Source organism: Labrus mixtus, chromosome 5 (genome assembly GCF_963584025.1).
Source record: "Labrus mixtus chromosome 5, fLabMix1.1, whole genome shotgun sequence".
NCBI lineage: Eukaryota > Metazoa > Chordata > Actinopteri > Labriformes > Labridae > Labrus > Labrus mixtus.
Window position 1 is genome coordinate 15393188 of NC_083616.1, and position 22544 is coordinate 15415731.

General features: G+C 40.6%; 2 protein-coding genes across 2 annotated transcripts in view; one reads left to right on the forward strand and one right to left on the reverse strand.

The window, feature by feature from the left end:
* The window catches only part of si:ch211-166a6.5 (clustered mitochondria protein homolog), a 108869-nt gene that overhangs the window by 69610 nt on the left and 16715 nt on the right, over positions 1–22544 (reverse strand). The window lies entirely within an intron of this gene.
* On the forward strand, positions 3591–18610 carry LOC132974198 (T-box transcription factor TBX5-like). Its single transcript, XM_061038070.1, has 9 exons — positions 3591–3756; positions 8269–8415; positions 8751–8845; positions 9121–9240; positions 10556–10703; positions 12181–12333; positions 13906–13997; positions 14933–15189; positions 16446–18610. Exons 1-9 carry the CDS (start codon positions 3673–3675, stop codon positions 17027–17029), a joined length of 1680 nt encoding a protein of 559 aa, XP_060894053.1. The 5' UTR covers positions 3591–3672; the 3' UTR covers positions 17030–18610.

Sequence of the window (22544 nt, forward strand, 5' to 3'; positions counted from 1 at the left end):
CGTCTCCACTGAACGGTTTAAATTGTGTTGGTAGGTAAAGAGGCCCTGAGTGCCAGTGAAATGTCAGCTGTGTTGAAATGAGTTTTCAGTCTGTTAAAGACATAGCTCCTCCAGGTACTGAGAGAAATCCAAGCAGAAACGAGGCAGGAGGGGCAGGGATGAAAGTTTGGTTAGTTTGAGGACACAAAGAACAATGTTGGTGAAAGGCGGACAAGCTTGTGTGGTCTGCTAAAAAAGCAGTGATTTTTGACACTGGTCTAAAACCTATCAACAATATTGTATATTCATCTGGTGAGCTATAAATATATCCATTAACTGTTTTTCAGCCTGTATCTGTTATCACATTAAAAATCTCTAACTAAAAAAAAAGTTTTTTTTCCAAGAATCAAAACAGCTAAGGACTTTCCCACAAGATAAACAAGTTTTTCCAACCAATATAGACCACTTCCCATTCCACCTAAAAAGTATTTGAAATGCAATGTTTGTGAATGATTAATTTACACCTTACACAAAAATATGGGTTTAGAAAGAAACACTAAACAACAATGGCACTGACACACTTGATGGAAAGCTAGAGATAGAAAGGAAAGAAGTGCAGGTATTATTTTAAATGTTTCTAGAGCATTTCATAACATCAATCCCCATATGCCTATCATAACATATCTACTTCAGAAGCTTTTTTACATATTAGAGTAGAGATATAATAAAATAACCCGGGCCCATCACTACCTTAAAGATCGATAGTCCTTCAGTGTAAAAAGTCAAATTTTGTTCCTGTACTGTGGTGAACCACAAGGCTTAATTCTTGGGCCTTTGTTTTTTTATATTTAGCAATACCATACCAATGTCTCCGAAAAGTTGTGTAAAGTTTTTATTAGTAGATGACCGTCTTCTTTTTTACGAATTTATACTTACATTATCATAAGGGTGCTTAAGGAAGACCCCAGTTTGCTGTGTAACTGTTTTAAGTCCAACAAATTATCGCTTAAATATACTGTATATATATATTTTTTTTTTTCAAGCTTCTCATTCAAGATCATAACTGAGTAACACAATTACTACACAATTCATCAGCATTTTGTTTATTGAAACTTTTTTTAACCCATAGCTGGAATTAACTACATAACAATAAACAAAATCCTGCTGTTATGTTATATTACTTGATTGTTTATAATATAATATTTAATATAATATAACTTTTGCCAATGTTAGTCAGAACAAACCTGAGTCTGTATACCTTTTCAGGAACAGGCCATAAGAATTATAAATTGTGTACATGGAAAAATAATTTTGTCAGTCATCATCTATTTCATCATTTGTTCTTCCCTTTTTATTAATATTTTCAAAACTATTAATTATATTCCTTACTTATTTACTTACTTACTTTACTTACTTACTTACTTATTCCTTACTTAAATTAATCGCACAGTGGGACCAAAATGTGATTTCCTCTGATTAAATTTTTTGTAATTGTCCTTACAGCCGTTTATTAGAGCCCTGAAATCCCTTCATTTGTCTACCTAATATTTTCCACATGGACTGCTTAAGCTTGTCAAGGTACAACGTAAATAATGTACTATAAGGCCCAGCATGAACATCATGCTGTTTTCATTATTTTGTTGGTATTTTTTTTTTTATCTTTCTTGGTATATTTATAGCCTCAAAATCAGAGGAAGGTTAGTAAGTGGATAACTTATTTAAAGTGCTGGGCAAAACTAGCTTGTTAATTAGATCTGAATTATGATCAGATACAAAATAATTGTTTACATGTATGTATTTAATACTATAACAATCTATACTAATATACTGAAAGCCACAAGCACCCAGGAAGTTTTCATGAAGTTCTCATTTACAATAGAATTTGAATCTAGGTCTTTCTATTTAAAGGTTTATCTTAAAATAAAACGATAATGAATTAAATAAAGAGATAAAGGTCTGAAGATGTAGCGACACACTATAAGCCTTCTAGGTCTGAATTTGGAACATGAAGTAAAGGTCAGGCAGCACTTGAGTTTGACGCCTGTGAGTGACAGCAGCTCTAAGGGCAGGCAGATACACACACGCACACACACGCACACACACACTCTCTCTCTCTCTCTCTCTCTCACACACACACACACACACACACACACACACACACACACACACACACACACACACAGCTCCCCTAAATGTTAATGTTCACACATGGATGACTGATGCCATTACACTTCGCTGACTTTAGATGTTGCTCCTAAATATAGTGTCTGTAACTGTGTTTTCTTTTTGTTTGTTCAATGGTTGAAATTCAGGCATGATAATGAATATGATGAAGACGACCAGTACATTAGTTTCTTTGTTGGGTGTTTTGCTGTAAGCAGGAGAACCCCGCTGGAGGGAGCCACTACACACCACACTGCAGTGATCGCGCATGCAGTGTAACTATTCATGCAGCTAAACTGATAGGATCTCAAATAGCATTGATTTAAAACCAAATACAATTACATACAGAGTCCATTAGACCGTTCAATATCAATCTCCACATAAAAGTACGAAAAAGATAATGAAATGAGGGTGATAAACCAGCTGCTGAACGATGACAGAATATTAAGTTCTTACTGTTTGTGTGACAATACGACTAATACGTCCCCTTCAAAATAAAGGCGCGCCTATAACAAAACTTGTGGCTAAAATGAATACAATTCAATATTAAAACATATAAGTAAATGAACATGGATCAACTTCGTTTCAATTATAGTTCATTTTAGATTTTTTCTAAAAGCCCAAAGTTTGGTCAAGCATTAAATGATCAACATATAGCTTCCTCTGCTGGCAAATGTTTTAAGATCAATGTCATGGTGATCATTTATATTATTTATTCAATAGTCAGCGGTAAAATTAGGTTCCAGTTATTGATGTACACATAACAAATAACTGGTTCTAATTTCAGTACAAGAAATAGATGTTACAACCAAGGACTATGGATGTTTGTAAAACATGAAGATAGAACAGGGAGGGTTATTTTTCATCCCAAACTGATATATTTTGCATAGTAAAGGCTCTATCATCCAGGCAACAATGATAGTGTCAGAAATAAAGGTAAAGACTAGAGATTGTCTGATTTCATTTTGTTAAATGTTCAGAGATGTCTTCTCTAAAAGCTGCTGTGTGACATTAAAGCCCCTCTCTTTCCTCTGCACCATTGGGTCTGATTAGAAAACACTTTCACATGAAGTGTCTTTAGACAGGAACAGAACATTTAACTAAGCCTGTGCAGAGAGCAAAGTTTCCCTGACATGTGTAATATGAAGTCATATTAATGTGGACCAGCTTTTCCGTCATCTGGCCTCGGAGTCCTTGTCTGGACCACTGCCAACCCCCCCCCCCCCCCTACACACACACACCCGCGCCACATCAGACCACCTTACAAACTGGAGGCTGTGCTGGGGGGGTTGGAATGTATTTTGCCCTGTGTGATGTGATTGTTTGCAGAGGAATGGGTTGACCTTGCCCTCTTATGCCACACACACACACACACACACACACACACACACACACACACACACTGGACCCAGTTGAGCTGGAGGTGTGTGAGACAGACCTGCTGAGTGCAGGAGGTCTGGGACCCCCGTCACCACTTCCTCCAGACGGAGAACAGAGGATCCAGTCAGCTTAAGCCAGGATGGGACAATAATGAGCCAGCAAGCCTTCACCAATACCAGCTTCACCGCCACCAGCACCACCAGCACCACCAGCACCACCAGCAGCTCATATCAGGTATAACTGAAACTTTCTCCTATAACTTTTCCTCCTGCATATAAACAAAGAATCCTAAGGATGCCATTATATTTAGAGTTAGACAAACACATAAATTGTTTTAAAATTACCTGAATAAAAATCACCTGTGCTTAAGAAAGCCTGAACGTGTGATTGCTTTTATAGAGTTTATTGAATATTTAATTCATTTCAAGTTGATTTTACATAATTTGAGGAAACCATGAAATAAGATATTGACTTAATGAAACATTTTCTTTTATTTAGAACATTTTATGGAGATTTATTAAAAAAATATATTTCTGCATAGTTTATTAAAAAGTAATTTGTCTATTTTGACCTTTTTTTGTTTATTATTAATCAATGGCTTTGTATTTTCTTTTTTAAGAATTCGTTGTTTCATTGATTATTATTATTTATTATTTATTATCATTATTATTATTATTATTATTATTTAGCCACATTGATTCAGCCGAAGATGTTTGAACAAGTTATTGCAGCGATAACACCAATTATTAGAAAACTTTGATCGTGTGCCATGTTTCTAAATTCATATATGTTAAATTAGCATATAAACAACGAAATAAAGGTTAGTTCATTTGTTTGGATTACATTTAAGAGTTTATGATGCGGGTTATAGCCTAATAAAAGTCTACTGTTTTTTTCGATCGAGCAATGGCAACCTGTAATGGGGGAACTTTGAAGAACTTTTCGGAAATAATGCATTCAATAAAACCGGCTTTTGTTCAGGAAAAAATAATCAGAAATCACTTACTAAATAAAATGACGGATTGTGACCACCTCTAAACTACGTTTTGATCAGTAAACAGAGAGGTTGTTTACATGAGGTCGTGGCGTAATTGGTCAACTTTTTTTTTAGCCTATTCAACATGTTAATTTTAACCATAGCCTATTTTTCAAATATAATTTCAAAAAGTAAATCCTACGTAGTGATTTTTTACAAACTGTTGTTGGAATGTTAAGACACAATCCTTGTTGTATCATATGAAGAGACATTTCACCCGCGGCCTGTTCGAGAGTATAGCCTGTTAAAAATGTAGAAGCAAACAAATAATTGTCATTTAAAACAAAATGATTCATCAGAGCCCGGAGACTTTATTTGAAGCAATATTTGATTTTAAATTAATAAATCATTTTACTTTGTCTGGACTTTTTGGCAGCTATTTCGTATAATTACATTTTGAGAGTAGACTATATGCCAAATGCAGTCTTTGTCGCCTGTAGGTCAGTGTTTTGATTTCTACTCCTGTTTACATGTTTGTTTGTTAGTTGTTATTTTTAAATTGCCTGAATTACCTCTAGTAAGACTCCACTGATGTGATAGAGATATATCAGTTCATGTTCTGATGGACAACATGAGATTTTTTTTTTTGTTGAGATAGTCAGTTTGAGAAGTTTTACAGTTTAAAGACAACATTTATTATTTGTTGCACAAGTTCTTCTTTAGGGGCGACTACTGTGTTAAACAGTCAGGTATCCTGCAGTAACAAAAACTATATAAAAAAAAAGGTATGCTAATTGTTCTTTACGATGTCACACGCAGGAAATGTCCAAACATTGTCTTTAAACAGGCCGAGTGTTTGCCTGTCTGTAAATAGGCTTATTAGTAAGGTATCAGAGCAGATTTCACACACACACACACACACACACACACACACACACACACACACACACACACACACACACACACACACACACACACACACACACACACACACACACACACACACACACAGGGCACAGGTCCAGAGCCGCTTGACGCGCTCTGCAGGAGAGACTGTGCACCGAGCTGAGGGTGACCGCGGGTCTATTTACTACCGAGGAATTTTGTCTGCTTTTAGGCACGGTAAGGAAAAAGATCTGCAGAGAGTAATTATTATTGGATCAAAGATCACGTGCATGGGCTTAAACAGAGAGAGAGATTATCGCAGCCTGCAATCGATCAATTCATTTTTAATAAGTAGGCCTATTTATTTCATGGTTTATAGCACGTTGCAGGCTACCTTTCACAATCTAAGAGATCGATATATAAGCTTTTCAGATGTTTTCATACCATTTATCTGCTCTCATCTCCCCACGTGATATGTGAATCTATAGGACCCCTCGTGTAAATAAGCAATGTCTTAATATTAATGCATGAATCTGTCCACAACCCGGCTGAGTGGAGTTGATCAAAAATGGGAGAACCGAGCCATAGATATCAGAATCCTAACGGAGAGATCCGACATGTTGTCCTCCTGGTGACCCCGTCAACTTTAAACTCTGGATGCCTCCGGGGGTATCAGTAATCCAGTCAAAGTGATGCTGCTTCTGCGCATGATCATGCTATAGGCAAATATATTATCTTTAATCTATAGCCTAATAAGTGTGTGTTCCTGGTAGCCTAAGCGAAGGCCTGTGTGTTATTTAGCATTTAGGAAATGCACTTGTCAAATCTGCATCCCATCTTCTGTTTTATCCTTTTTATTTTTTTCCAGGAGACTACCAGGAAAAATAAATCTCAGCGATTGTTATAAGACGTCTTCTTTTGGGGACAGGGGGTGGGTAGAAGAAAAATCCCTTTTCCTTTGCATTTTCTAACTATAACGCGGGTTTAAGACGACCTTTCATCATGTCAGTTGTCCAACAATTGTAGCCTAATAATGCGAGAGTAACATATTAGTAAATTCCCTGCTGTTTCAGAAATAAAAATGGGATCAAAATATGGATAATTAGTCAACAATCATAGAAGGGTTTCGAGCACGTGTGTGTGTGCGTGTGTGTGTGTGTGTGTGTGTGTGTGTGTGTGTGTGAGTGAGAGAGAGAGAGATGTAAAAAAAAACAATTTAGAGGGCTGTAGTGTGAAGTGACAAATAGACAACAAATGGTTTTATATAAATCGTCCTCGACCGAGTGCGCTTGTGTCTTTAGATCCATGTCTGCTCCTCTCTCTCTCTCTCTCTCTCTCTGTGTGTGTGTGTGTGTGTGTGTGTGTGTGTGTGTGTGTGTGTGTGTGTGTGTGTGTGTGTGTGTGTGTGTGTGTGTGTGTGTGTGTGTGTGTGTGGGGTGTGATTGGCCAGTGTCACGGCCGTGGATTTGGCTGCAGATACGGCTGCTCGGTGCAGACCTATGGGATCGCAGTGAAGGCAGGAGGGGGAGGGCGGAAAGTCTGAGGCGGACTTGACTCCATTTGTAATGAAGGATCTGATGAGCGGGGTTCAGATCAGGGCTACCAACGAGTCTACGAGGCCACTAAGAAGAGGAGCGATATAAACGAGGAAGAAATGACCTCCGCTGTAAACGGATCTCGTGACTAGATGCGCAGCGGAGCGCACGAGCCGCGGTCTGCGCGCAGAGACAGCAGACAACAGAGCGACAAACAACCGGGGGATTTCTATTTCAGAGCTGCACAAGGGACATGCTGGATTTCTGAGAACCGACGCTACAATAGCTGAACATTTGGACATTGTTGATTCAGTGGAAATCAAAGCGAGCAACAGAAACAGAGGCGGGCTGCAGAGCGCGCGCGGGGGCAGGATGAGCGTGTTTTGTGCACGGAGGTCAGAGCAGTGCGTTTGAGGTAAAGGCCCGCAGGGAGACCATCCAAAATACACACACGCACATCACAGACAGACGCTGTTAGCTCGTTACATGTCAGAGATCTGCACTTTTAAAGGCTTCTTTCATTTTTAAACAGCGGGCAGGCTGTAGTTTAATTCAGTTGCCGACATAGCCTATAGGCCAGTTCTCTCATTTCCTTCCTCTCTGAGATTTAAATGGCAAACATTAATATTAATGTGAGTAATATTACCATTACAATTTGATGTCCGGATTGCTAGTCGCTCTTACATACATATGCATGTTCGACAACAAGCCCACCATCTGAAAATAATGTCAAAGTTCAAGTTTAAACATAGGCCATTAGCCCACATGCATTTATATTAATCTCTCTCTGAAGTGTCACTGCCTCAGCTAGCCTATATGTAAAATAAAGTGTAATATACAATTGTGCAAAGGCAATAACGAAAGTTAAAAATCATAGGTTTATAATCAATGATCGATATTTCGATTAAACCTTCAAATTAAATTAAAAGTGCATTTTAAGCGATTGACAATAAGAAGGAATTTATAATAAACCAATATTAAACTCTGCCTTTAAAAATGTAGTTCCTTATTATAGATAGCATATAAACTGTCCATCAGTTAGCTATATCAGTCTGGAAATTAAAATACTAACGTCATCATATTTTGTGATAAATTTGAGTGGATAGATACTGATCTGTATTTACTAAACAGAATTAAAATCCATGTCGATAATTCACTGTTACATGACATGTTTAAAAACAACCAGTCACTATCAATCCGGTCCCTAAAATGTCAAAATTTCTTATTCACTGTAACAGTGGCGAGCATGCAAATTAATAAACACTTGTTTAAATGGTGTGTTTTTGTACGTGTGTGTGTGTGTGTGTGTGTGTGTGTGTGTGTGTGTGTGTGTGTGTGTGTGTGTGTTAGTGGGACATGGCAAACGGAGAAGACCAGTTCGGCCTTGCAGATAGTCCGGAGTCGGACTGCATGGATTCCCCAAAAGACACCGAAAAGGAGAAACCGAGCTACACCCTGAACGCACCATCTTCACCGCAGACAGCCTCTAGCCAGCAGGTACCGGCCTATGCTGAGAACCACTATGTAAATATGAATGACCAGTTATTGATTTCACCTCACCCCCACCGGGAGCTACTGTGCTCTTGGTTATTTAATTTGTTTATTTATGTTCTTGAGAAATTAGCCTACATCACAGAGCCTTCACTAAAGTAAAAAACGAATATAATCTCTAGGCTATACTGAGTAATTTAAGTTTCGACCATGTCCTATAACAAACCACTTAATAAGTAGCCTGTGTCAAATAGGCTTAAACCATCACTTTAATTGTGCTTCATTTTGGAGGCCTGTCTCACTGACCACCTGTTCTAAGCTCTGTTTATGTTTTGCTGCAGGGGATGGAGGGAATCAAAGTTTTCCTTCATGACAGAGAACTTTGGACAAAGTTTGATGAAGTGGGGACTGAAATGATCATCACTAAGGCTGGGAGGTATGGGGCTTTATCTCCTGACCGGAGATTATTCTATGATTAAATCATCATGTTATTTATGAGGATATGTGTTTGTCAAAGGGCTGTGGGGAGAATTGCATGATCTAAACAAAGACTTTTTCCCCCATAAATCTGAGACAAACTATAGATTGAGTGTGTTGTTTTAGGCCCCTGGGGACAATTTGACTACATTTCCCTATAGAAACCCCTGCTGTTTTAATCCAAATGTTCAAAAAAATGAATGCTGATCTTTTTTTTCTCACACTTTCTTGTAGGAGGATGTTCCCCAGTTACAAAGTGAAGGTCACAGGACTCAACCCAAAAACCAAGTACATCCTCCTAATGGACATCGTGCCCGCAGATGACCATCGCTACAAGTTCGCAGACAACAAATGGTTCGTGCCTGAAGTGAACATTTGTACACTCTATAGGCCTATTCATATTTCGCTAAAACTTAGAATAGTGACTGATTTATAGATCGTATTGTTGGAAACCAAAACGCATATAGCCTAGGCTACGTCTATGTTTTTACTAATTGAGAAAGATTTAAAAAAAAAAAAAAAAAAAAAAAAAAAACATCAACAATTTAATAAAACCAGCACGAGGCCTTGGCAATCTGTCTACAAATGTCAGTCGTGAGCCTGTGTAACATAGTGGGTTTACCTTGTGCAGCATACACAGTCCTCTCCCTCTTCACGGTATTAAGTCCAGGTCGTACTCATACAGACTCATGGCCTAGTTCCCCGTGTTTGCCCTCGTGCCTGCCCGGCGGTTAAACCGGAGAGAGAAGGGGTCAGCGGGCGGACAGACGGCACACACTGGATTAAAAATCTCCCATTCAGTGTGCAGTGCTGCGGGGGGAATCTGAACAAAATATATTCTATAGGCCCACTAAAGGCTTCTATAGCCTAGGTCTCTTCGATCAGCGTCCCCAGATAGGACACCGGGTGTAATACTGCTCATAATGTAAAGTAGTGTAGCCTATTGAATTCAACTTTAATGTAGACTAACTATCTTTCATTTTTCATTAATATTATTGCACTTTAGCAGTTCTAAACCTACATTTCCAAGGCCAGTACATTTTATTTGTCAAAGCTGGAACGCCTGGATACACAGGCAAGCCTAAACGAATAGCTACAGTCCTTCTTTTTTTTTTTTTTTGCAAAGGTGACGTTTGAATCCTCAGATGTAAACATTAAGACAAACCATGTAAAATATTAATTTGGCGTGTTGATTAAACATTAATAGCCAACCCCGAAAGTTCAACAGGTTGGTCGTGCATAGCTTCAGTCCCCCTTCTGTTGTTAAAGAGCAGGGAAATAGTTCAAACAGTTCACAGATTAAATAGTAAAACATGGTTAGGCCTACACTTTTCTTGGATATGTGTTTATTATGTTCGCTCTGTGGCTGTTTAAGTTTAGTCTCTGCAGACATTGTTTCAGGGTCCCCACTCTGTGCAATCCTGTCAGAATGTAGATGGGCCTCCTTAAAGCATATTTTGTAGGGGGCCGAGTTAATTTCATCCAGCAATGCTGTGGCTTCAGTGTATTCTTCAGAAAAAAACAAGGTGCATTTTGAGTCTGTCTAATTAAAACACCAGTTAGCCCCCCCCCCCCCCCCCCCCCCAGCCCCACGGGGTTCCGATCAAATCACTGCAGACAAACTGTGACTTACTGACTGTCTCACTGTTTTCTCATCTCCATCACACAGGTCGGTGACGGGAAAGGCGGAGCCCGCGATGCCCGGGAGGCTCTACGTTCACCCGGACTCTCCTGCCACCGGATCTCACTGGAGCCGCCAGCTCGTCTCTTTTCAGAAGCTCAAACTCACCAACAACCACCTGGACCCCTTTGGACACGTGAGTCTGAATTTTTAATTGCCTTTTATTTTGTTTTTGTGTAATGTCTCTGTTTCAGTATCCTGTAGACTGAAGAAAAATATAGGTTTGTTAATTAAAACAAATAATTATTTCCTCAATGCAGCAGGTCAATTTTGGACCCGAATCTTTTATAGGCTTTTCATAAAAGCAAAGGACACTAATAATGGATTTTTTTAAACGGTGTTTTGGTCACATCATGTCGCCGTTAACAGGAACTTTAAATAATCAACCCTGACTTATGTTTTAAAATTAAAAAGAGTGATTACACAAACTACAGCCGCAGGTCCACGCAGGCAGGCTGCGCGTGCAGACATAACTACACTAGCACAAATCACCCGGATGGCAAATATGCGACCATTTTTACCATTCCTCCATTGTTCCTTGTTACTCGTTGTCCACATCATAGTCTGTATTTATTAAGGTCCACACACACACACACACACACACCACACACACACACACACACACACACACAGGCTACTGAAGTGCAACAAAAAACAAGCAGTCGGGCACGTGCAGTTTTGCACGAGCGTCATGGTGTACAGGGCGCGCGCACCAAAACCAACATCAGCGTCATCTTTCATACTTGTTAAATTAGACGTAATGATTTCAGTCGCTCTAAAATCCATTAGCTAATGTATGTCACCGGCGGACACGTCACTGCGATTAAACGAGCCCCTGCTGGATAAATAAACGTGCTCGTGAACTTCGTGCACACACAAAGGGCCGTGATCCAATTAAAAGCCACTTGAAGAGTAGAGACTGTCATGGGAAATAATTCATGTTGTCCTACAATGACTTGATAGAGTTGTTTTATTTTGGTTTTTAGTAATGGTTTGATAAATAATAAATGATAGTTGTCCAATAGAAAACCTTAGAGACTAGCCTACTGTCATTAACTTTTAATAACTGTGAAAATCATCTTTAACTGTCTGCCAGGTTAAGGATCAGTTGTATTATAAAATGTAGGTGAGGCTTTCTTCTGGTTTTAATTTACTTGTTCTGTGATTTTATAATGTATATTACATTATGAATAATACATGTTTTGCTCAGTTTTTGGTTGGGAAAAAAATGAATAATGAAATTCTATAGTATTCATTAACCCCTTTGTTTGCTACTTGGTTCCATACATAATGTTTTAGTTACACTGACAATAAAAGAGACAATACATAATAAGAGGAAAAAAAGTCATTTACGATTGAAGCAGATTTTTTTCTTCTGTGCTTGGTGACAAATAACATCAGTATTTTTTCCCCCTGGTAACAGCCTTGAAATAAAAGAGAACCAAATCATGAAAGAAATCTGACTACCTCCACATAAATTGGGTTTACCCTCCACATTGCTCCATTTGTGTGTTTTAGATCAGACTGGGACTGGACCCCCAGCATGTGCTTGTTGGTTTCTGGAAACATGACATGCCCGTCAATCTCACCTTTTCAATCTCTGCTCTGTGCAGATAATACTGAACTCCATGCACAAATACCAGCCCCGACTCCACATAGTAAAGGCGGACGAGAACAACGGCTTCGGCTCCAAAAACACTGCTTTCTGCACCCACGTATTCTCGGAGACCGCCTTCATTGCTGTGACGTCCTACCAGAACCACAAGGTGCCCTCTACACAAGACACAGCACACAAAAAAACATGGTTAAACTAGAGAATAGCTTCTTTCAAAGTAAAAGTAATACAGTTTTGAAGGTTTAAAAAAAGTGGAACATGAAATACAAGTAATTTTAAACTTTAAGTATCACAGACACACTTCAAACGCTATAAGGATACTACAGTGATTTGTAGACATTTTGTGTTTTGATATGAAATGGTACTTTTTTTAAAAGCTGAAGCTATAGATGGTACACAATAATTCTTATTATTTTGGAAATGGATCTTAACATCTGTGCAAAGCTTTGCCTTTGATCTTTGCCACACTAAAACTTCAGCCTCTTCAAATACACTTACCAACACACACACACACTAAAGTACAAACACTTATTTTGGTTCTTTTAACTGTTTTTCGTCTCTCTTATATTTTATAATCAGGTCCAAAACTGACCTGAGTGTCTGTGTGTGTGGGTGAACATATGTGGGAGAGAGCGTGTGAGCGTTGGTCTGTAATGACCCGTTTCGTTCCCTTGATCTCGGCCGATGCAGTTTCCTCCTCGTCTCCTGGAAAGATAAATTGCTAAAGCTCACTGTTAAGCTCTGCAGTTTTCAAAGGAGGCTTCATTTCAAAGTCCAAAACAAAGCATTTCTAACTAAGTATGCAAATTATTACATCAATGTATAAAATGCTTCTTTCTTTATTTTGCATTTACTTTGAAAAATTGGACACCTGGCAAAAGTGCATCTTTACAGCTGCATTATGATACTCTTTTATGTTATTAAAATGTGTAAACAAACAAACAAACAAAATGATGACAAGTATTTAATAGAATGGAAGTATTAAGTCAATACAGCTATCTAGTTTACAAAGAAAAGATAGAACGTATTTTATATTTATCATAAAATGTTTAATTACAATAATTCATAATTAGAGTACATTTCACAGTAATTGTTGTAAATGTCTAGTTTATTAGATCATTTTAGAAAGAAAATGTTATCAACAATTATTTTGGAGAATAACGAACTGTTTGTAATTTGAGGTGGTCATGGTGTGTGTATATAAAAAACTTAAACAGCTACGGCTTTTGTTAAACTTCTTATTCATTTCCAACATGGGTGTAAATAAAAATGAACTACTCAGCTTGTAGTTGCAGTAAAGCTATCAGAATGATCTTCACTTCAAACTGGTTTTGACCCGAGCTTGTTTTCCGGCTGTTGTGATGGACATGCAGCTCCGAGGGTTCCCTCCATGACATCACTGGGAAAGTTGGAAGACTTAAACATCAAAGCTTCCAGCTCTGGACCTCTAAAAGCTTTAGCCTGAAATCCTTAAACCTGGCGGCTGTTTGGGTAAACAGTTTATTCAGTGTCAGCTGGCGAGTAAGATGTCCGCTCCGTTTTAAACGTCTGAGGAATGTCAGCCGAGCTTTTAACATCTGCAGAGTCTCTGACTAAGATTGAACTATTAACTATGAGTTCATAAAAAGAAGAGTGGATCAATGTGCCCGTTTGTGTTTTTACTTTTATCTAACTGTGTTAAGTTATAATTTTGTGGTACATATTTTTTCTGTTTTGTGCTCAGATTACACAGTTGAAGATTGAGAATAATCCCTTTGCGAAAGGATTCAGAGGCAGCGACGACAACGAGCTGCACCGCATGGCCAAGCTACAAGGGTGAGTGTAGCTCTTTTAGTGTGTGTGTGTGTGTGTGTGTGTGTGTGTGTGTGTGTGTGTGTGCTTTTGAGCCTTCATAGGAAACTATTCTTCTCTCTGAGGGATGTTATGATAGGGCGCATATGGTGTAAGACATTTGGTGTGTGTGTGTGAATGAATGAATGAGTGAGTGGAGCCAAGTGGTATAAAGGGATGAGAGCCATTGTCACCTGAAGGTTGATCTTTGCCTGAAAGCTCTTCCAGAGTGTGCAGCACAAACACGACACAGTGAGCATCAGGCCCTGCACTGCATTGATGGAAATATGATATATGATATATGATATCACCATATTGCTGCTGGTCTATTAAACTGTCACTGCGCATCAGCTGATGGATGAACATGGTGTCTGTCTGCTCGCTGAACTAATCTTTATTCAAGCGCTGTTGATGCAGGCAGTTTAGAGATTTTAACGAGCCAATGGGAGAGGCAGAGCAGGAGGGAGACCCCGGTGTTATTGTGTTGCAGAGGAGAGGAGAAGAGAGTCTATCTGAAGTGACACATGGATGGCTGTTTATTTTTAGACCGGTGTATTATCTCACAGCAGCACGGACTGTGTGCATGCACGAGTGTGTGTGTGTCTGCGTGTTTCACTATCTCAGTGAGAGTCAGGGAGATGCAGTCTGCTGTCCCTACATACCACAGAGTTCACAGGGAGGGCAGTGTGCACAGAGAGAGATCAGAGCTGAAAGGATTGAGAACAGCTAAGTAGACTTGAAAGAAAAAGACAAGAGAAAAAAAAGAAGAAGGAAATCAAAGAGGAAAACAATAAAAAAAAAAGAATCTGCACAGAGGGAGGAGAAGGAGAGGCAATTTATTGCAGCAAACCTAAGGCCATAACAACATCAGATGCAAGTTGTCGCCTCTGTTTTAATTCCCATCGCCATCTTTGTTTCAGTAAAGACTACCCCGTGATCCCTCGCAGTACAGTCCGTCAGAGAGGCTGCTCCACCGGGAGTCCCTACAGTGGGGAGGGTCGGGGTCTGCGGGGATCCCCCGAAGCTGTCAGCTCCCCCTACAGCTGTGAGAATGGCTTGAACAGCAGCAGCCCCCAGGAGCTGCTGAACGCTCCCCCTGCACACTACATTCTCCCTCACCTGAACCTGCAGCACGGCCAACAGTCACAGGTTTTCCACTGCACCAAGAGAGGAAAAGGTAGGAGGAAGCTGCAGTCTCGAGCTGTCAAACAATAGATTAATTTTCCGGTCTATGCGATTTTAGCTTCTGTGCTAAAATTTTCATGGAGAACAAATTCTTAAGTTTCTGTTTGCAGGCTTCTCTGGAAATTTATGGAAATGGACTTGAGCTTGTGTAACGCTTTTCTAGTCTTCTGACTTCTTAAAGGGCTTTTACACCACAGGTCACACCTAACCATTCACACACTGATGGCAGGGAATGCTATGGAAAATGTCCCAGTATTAACGAATCCCATTCATACACATTCATACGTCGCCGACAAAGCAGCAGGAGCAACATCGTGTTAAGTGTTTTTCTGGGGATCGAAAGATAACCGACTCTACTACTGAGCCACAGCCTTTTAAAGTCGTTCAAGCACCGGGTATAGCTCGATAAGGCCATTCAGTGATTACTGATCTTCTCCCAGTTTACAAGCGCCAGGAGAGAATGGATTGATTGACAGAGTTATGTGAGACTCTGCCAGGTAGGAGGCTACATGCCCCCTTTCAGCTAGTCACTTTTGGACCTTCTTCCAGTCGCTAACAAGTTAGTAAGCGGAAAACTTGTTTTATGTCAAACAGTGAAAATATGGGACACGTTTACCGCTCTGTAGATTGCATACTGTACACACACGACCCTTTACATACAAATGTGATGCATGCTATCCCTCAAGCGTATGGTTATTGTCCAAAGGAAAGCGACATTGATGCTACGCAATTATGCTTTTCTACTTCTGGGTCAAAGTCTGGCATGGAAACTGTGAAATAAGTGCAGAATGTCGAGGCCGGTTTGGGTCCAATTGAGGTGAAACATGCTAGAGTAAAACGATCCCAGCCGCATTGTCTTGGTATGTTAGTCCGACGTTCCACAAAATCTGACGATTCACGCGATTTCTGTCGAACTAAAATATTTACAAGCATTTCAAAAGTCCAGTTTTAGTCTGATTAACATAATCAACTTCTTCTACCTGCATGTAAATGTACGGACGTGTGATTTGGCTAACACATGTATCAGACACTTTAACCTTTTCATCATGTTTGTTCTTATGTTAATGTCAAACAAGTTCTTAAACTCCATGTGGATATTATCTTTTTTTTCTAATGTACATTAGATGCCTCATTGATATGGGCAGTTGGAGATTCTGAGCTGGATATTTTCCCAGTTTTTACTTCACTTCATTCACATCTAGTAAAAAAATCCATGTTAAATATTTTTCTCTCTGTGTCTCTCTGTAGTGGAGAACTGCTCTTCAGGAAACCGCCATCACCCATACAAGAAACCCTTCACTGGTAGCTCACCAAGCGAGGGCGAGTCCTACTTTCGCCCCTCCTCCTACCATCCCCCTCCACCCGGCCTCTCCAACACCCCTGCCCTGGGCCTCACTGACTCCCCCTACACCTCAGACATGGGACAGCGTCAGGCGTGCATGTATGCCGGCTCAGAGCCCAGACTGGATGAACTAAACTGTACATCCTGGTCTTACACCTGCCCGCTCCCTTCTGCAATGACCCCTGTGGACCCCTACCCACCTTACACCTCCCACCCCCCCTACAGCTCAAGTCCTCAGGGTTCTCGACTCAGCGCAATAGCCCACCAGAGCTCATCTCCTCTGGGTGAACACATGGCCCACGACCCCTATCAGAGCCAGAGCTGCGGACCTCAGCCTCAGAGCTCCCAGAGTGTTCACAGCAGGCAGCTCAGCCCTCCTCTCAGAGAGTACCCTCGCTACACGGCCAACCTGTCCCCTCCTCTTTACCACACGCTAGAGACACACACACACATCCGGTGCGGGGTGCCAGAATGGAGCGCAGCCTCGTAAGTGAACCAGAGGACATATTTAAGACTCTTAAGTGGACAGAGATCCCTTGTTTCATATAAAATGACCCCCCTGAAAGACTCTGTACAGCATTCTGACTAAATGTGATATTATCTCTGTGAAAAAATAATTGTTAAAAAGTGTTGCTGTGTGAAGAGCTTTTTATCTGTTAGTCCCCCCAGCGCTAAATGGAGAGGTGGATTTAAAAGACTCAACTTGGACATCAATGACGCTTCCAATGCAGGACAATCAAGGTTGTAAAACACATCTCTCAGAAACCCAAAGACTGGTATCATTCTCATATTTGCACTGTGCATCCTGTTAAGGCCGAGCTGTTCTCCTCTCATTGACTCCAACTCTCTACATTATGAAGGATGTTGATTGTGACCCACTGTCAGACAGGCAGTTACATTTACTGACCAAAATTATCTCAGCTCTCACAGCTGAGCCAGAGGGAGACATTCTTTCAGCTGCGTGCTCAGTGTCAGTGAAGGAGAAAAGGCACGAGTTGTGTGTGTGTGCGTGTGTGTGTGTGTGTGTGTGTGTGTGTGTGTGTGTGTGTGTGCGTGTGCGTGCTTATATGTAAAGCCTATGTCAGCTCCGCTCAAAGATGCTATGATTTAATTTCCAATGAGACAGGCAGCAGCGGCCTCAGGCGCTGCGCCATAGAGATAAACAGTTTGTTTAGACGACGCTACAGGCTGATAGACCTGTAAACACTCTTTGCACTGCATTCTGGGTAAATGCACTACTCAGCGTCATGCAGCTGTCACCGCTGTCCTCTTAGTCACCCCCAGCCGGCCTATCAGCATTCTCCGTTTACAGAGAGCCACCCAATGAGCAGGCGGCTCTCTTTTATCCCCAGCTGACCAGTCATAGCTGTAGTGCAGCGTGTTTTATTGTGTGCGTGTGTTGGCCCATTTTTGTTTGTTTCTGAATTATTCATGAGTCCAGTGTTGATCCTTGACATGCGAGGATTGCTCAGCAAACACACAGAGTCACAGGACTGGAAATGTGATAATATTGATGCACCAACTCTTAATAATATTCATTTCAGCCTCTGTTTTTATGCAAAAGTTTCCTACCACATCAATACAACTGCTTTGACAAGACTGAGTTAGATACATTTTCCTGTAGATAAGAAGGGGAAACATTTGTGGCACTTCCTGATGAGCGGACGCAAGAAGAGATTTTTGTTTATTTGATGTAATGACGCAGTTTTTATATATCTGTGCTGGTGTTTTACATGAAGTAACATGACAAACCATCAGTATTACGAGGGCAGATCCTCATCATTCCTTTATCTGTCTATGATTTATGTGTGTCTGTGAGTATGTGTGTATATTACAATGAGATTTTTTATAGCCATGTTCCTTCCCATAGTATTTATTACTCTAGATTTGTAAAGATTACTTTGTTGTCGATGCCATTGTTCAGAGATTTGTGTCTCTTCAAAGGTTTGTTTCTGGTTTACCCTCCATCTCCACATGGTGATGAATAGTTGATACATTATCTGTTCTATGGAAATAAAGACAGATTTATATATAAAAAATGAAATAAATACATTTTTGAGAATTTTGTCAAGTGCTTGTAGTTTTCTTCTTCAGTGATTAGAAAACAAACACAGGAAAAACTATTAACATTCCTAGTGGGTTATTTTAAGTGTGTTCAACACCTCAGGGATGGAAAGTCTTTCAAGTGAAGAGCTGTTTATCAGTTTCAGTGCTTATATGATTACAAAAGGACCAGCAGCCTCCACCTTTCCCACATGTATATCCAGAAAACAAATGGAGAGTATTGTTTGAAGCGTATCAGTGAGTGTGTAGTCATGGTATGGGTGCTGGTGTGCTGTACATACTTTGTGCGCCTCCTCTGGTCTCTGACAGGTTGTTTGGCATCACCAGTCTCCTCCAGCTGGACCCCATCATTGACAACCTGCTGCCCAGAGAGGGGTGGGGTCTGCCAGGATGCAGGACAAATGAAGGTGGGGGTGCTTTGGCGGTCGTCCTCCTTTCTTCTCTCCTGACTTTCATGTTTCTGTGTCTCTTAATCTCTTACTCCTTGCACCTGCTCACAGTTTACAACATACTTACTATAGAAAAGAACACATTTAGAATGTTTGCTGAGTCATTAATCTTCTTACCCAGAGTATTTCATTTAACTGCACAGTTATGTCAGCTGTCACACCTCCCTCTCTCTCTTTCTCTCATACACCATGAGGTCAGAGGTTAAGCAGCCAGCTCTTCAGAGGGTCTGTTCCTCCTTAACCCTTTGTCTCCAGACAAACTCCGTCCAGGAAGAGGAGGGGGTGAGAGAGGGAGGCACTATGAGGGGGCCTCCAACTTTGAAGATGGATTGCATGGTTTCTTACATGATTGTACAGTAACAGAGCTGAGCTGTGACTGTGTAGGGATAAAAGTTATAGCTGGGAGAACAAAGCTTCCAAATAAAGTGTGTGTGTGTGTGTGTGTGTGTGTGTGTGTGTGTGTGTGTGTGTGTGTGTGTGTGTGTGTGTGTGTGTGTGTGTGTGTGTGTGTGAAGAACCTCAATCTATCTGTGGAGGACTTTCTCGGACACACTGGTCAGACAGTAGATTGATGAAAATGTGTGATCAAAGAGCCTAAGTGGTGCTTATCGTTATCATCCTGACCCCCCCCCCCCCCAACACACACACACACACACACACACACACACACACACACGCACACACAAAAACACACACACACACAAATACCACTAACCCCTCTGCCTGTCCTCTACATGTTTTTTTGCTCATTTTTATCCACATTTACAAGTCTATGATCTTTTTCTAACATACACACCTTGCCTTGTGCAACCACCACATGCTAAACCAAAAAGCAACTGACATTTTCAAATGTCACTCATTTGGCCTGCAACACAAATGTTTCTTATCGCTACCAGGCTGAGAGGGTTTCAGAGCAGGACTCATGTTTCTTCTGCATTGAATGTTTAAGCTTTGGGGAACAATTCCTCTTGCAAAGTAAGCTTTTTTTAAAAGCATCAAAGAATGTTTTAAAGCTTATTTCATTATGCTCTGAACAATTGGTTTGAAAATATAAATGTGTATTTGCAGTCTCTTGCAGGACTCTGGGAAGCATTTGTGTGATGTCTAGCATTAAGTGATGCCATTCTGTGAGCAATAAGTGCTCCGAGATGGAGTGTAATTGAGAAAGTTGATTATGGCTCCTCTCTATGGGTCTGATGGTGCCCCGTCTGAGGCAGCGAGGAACGACAACATGGTAGCATAGCATTTGAATACAACAGAGAAAAAGATCAAGCTTTTTGACTTTAAACGATTTTTATGTTTCTAAAAATTGGTAATTAATATTGAAATAACATGTTTCTCCTTTTTCCAGCACTAAAATAAAAACATACCAAAGCTTGCTCTGGTAAAACTTGAGTGCTTGTAGAGCGTCATCAGATGAAGGGCATGGTTGTAAAATGGTTTTATGAACACACACAAAAAAACATTAATCTCACCGTATGCTATTATAATAAGCTATATGTATCCGTAATGTATTATCTGTAAGCCCTGCATGACACTAAGAGCACAGCACGATTGGAGTACAATGATGTAGAAGAATAAATGTTTGTCCATTACATATGGTGCAACAAAGTAGGCTTTGTGAGATGTATTTAAATGATACTATCCATCCTGGTTATTTAAAAGCCACAAGAATGGCCTAATGTTATTAAGCACAGTATAGTAACAGGACTTAGACCCCGGCTAATTTCCTCCTAAATGAGAGTTTATGGCTGAAACCATCCTGAAATCACTGAAGTAGATCTTAATATGTGCGTCAGGGCTGTCAAGATAAGAGGCCATGTAGGGGTGTGTATGTGCGTGTGGTTTTTGAGCATGCTTTGGTTGGGCTGTGTGTTGCTCTTAAAGACAAAGGGGGAGGTGAAGGGTCAAGCTAACAGCAGACATGCCAGTGCGGGGTCAGAGAACTCAGACTAACCTGATCAGTGATGGTTGTTTATCTGACGAACCTCTGACTGTCACCGTAGTAGAGTGGCTTCATCTTCAGGCTCGACTCTCACTTTTACCACATTCAGAAACAGTTCCGAAGAAAAGCTGTCCCAATGAAAGAAATAAACAAAAACATCCAAACATTATCTAAAAAAGCAGATATAAGAAGTTATGTTATTTGTTGTTGCAAGATATGTATTGTGTCACAGGATCAAGTGCAAATGCAGATCTTTCTCTTCTTGATTTTTCTGTCACTGTTTGCAGTAAAAAAAAAAAAAAAAGGGGGTTTAAGAAGGACTATATGATGTGAAGTGAGCCAGAATAATTGTTTTAACTCCTCACTCACCACCAAGAGTCCCAAGACGGGCAGCCAAACACTCATGACAGGGGAAAGGATAGAGGCGCTCCCCCAGTGGGTGGTGGGTGGGGTTGTGGGACGTCATGGAGCCAATGTCCCGTCTGATTACAGCCAGAGGACTGGAGAGGCACGCTAATCCCACACGCACGCACGCACACACACACGCATGCATGCGCGCACACACACACACACACACACACACACACACACACACACACACACACACGCACGCACACACACACACACACACGCATGCATGCGCGCACACACACACACACACACACACACACACACACACACACACACACACACACACACACACACACACACACACACACACACACACACACACACACACACACACACACACACACACGTAGTGTCACACACAAGCCCATTCAATCAAGAGACTGCAGTCCATAGTCCCTGACCTCACTGTGGTCCTCTGGTCCAAACAGGACACACATAATGATATCACTACCAGCAGGACTTCACTTTGCCGCTCTGCTTGTTTGCTCACTGTACTGACTGACTGCGGCCCCTCACAGTCTCCTGGCTCTGAATAAAAGCACATTGTCAGGTCATTATTGTGCATGTGGGGCCAGGGCTGTACCCAGCATTTCAACAATACCACGTCAAGTTCCCGCAAAAAAACCCCTACCTCAGAAGTTTGGGGCAGACTTCGGAATTACATTTTTTATATATAAAAAATGTTTTTTAAAAAGTAATTTTAAAATTCCATAGCCTAAAGGCAAAGAGATACATTTTCTTTTCAAAAATGTTTGGGCCCAAAACAGTAGTGTTGATTTTGGCGGCCCTTGTAGTTGAAAAGGTACATCTTTGTTTCTTTGTGCTAAAGGTTTCAGCAAAGAAATGAACATAAGCCTCATTTCCACAAAGCAGTCTAGTTCCATTAGAAATGTAACACAATAGAACCATTACAGTATTACATTTTTATCCATGGCAAAAGTTGCAGATGGCCTGAATAGAAAAATACCACTTTGTCCATTTTTTCCCCACTCCTCTGTTGAGGTTACTTGCACACTAACCTAACATTGTGTTTGGTTGGATATGAAATAATGATACATAGGTGTACAAGGTGGCGTTACCATTTGGTAACAACCCAGCCTTCATTAGTGAGTACTTCTGAGAGTAGGATTCAGGGC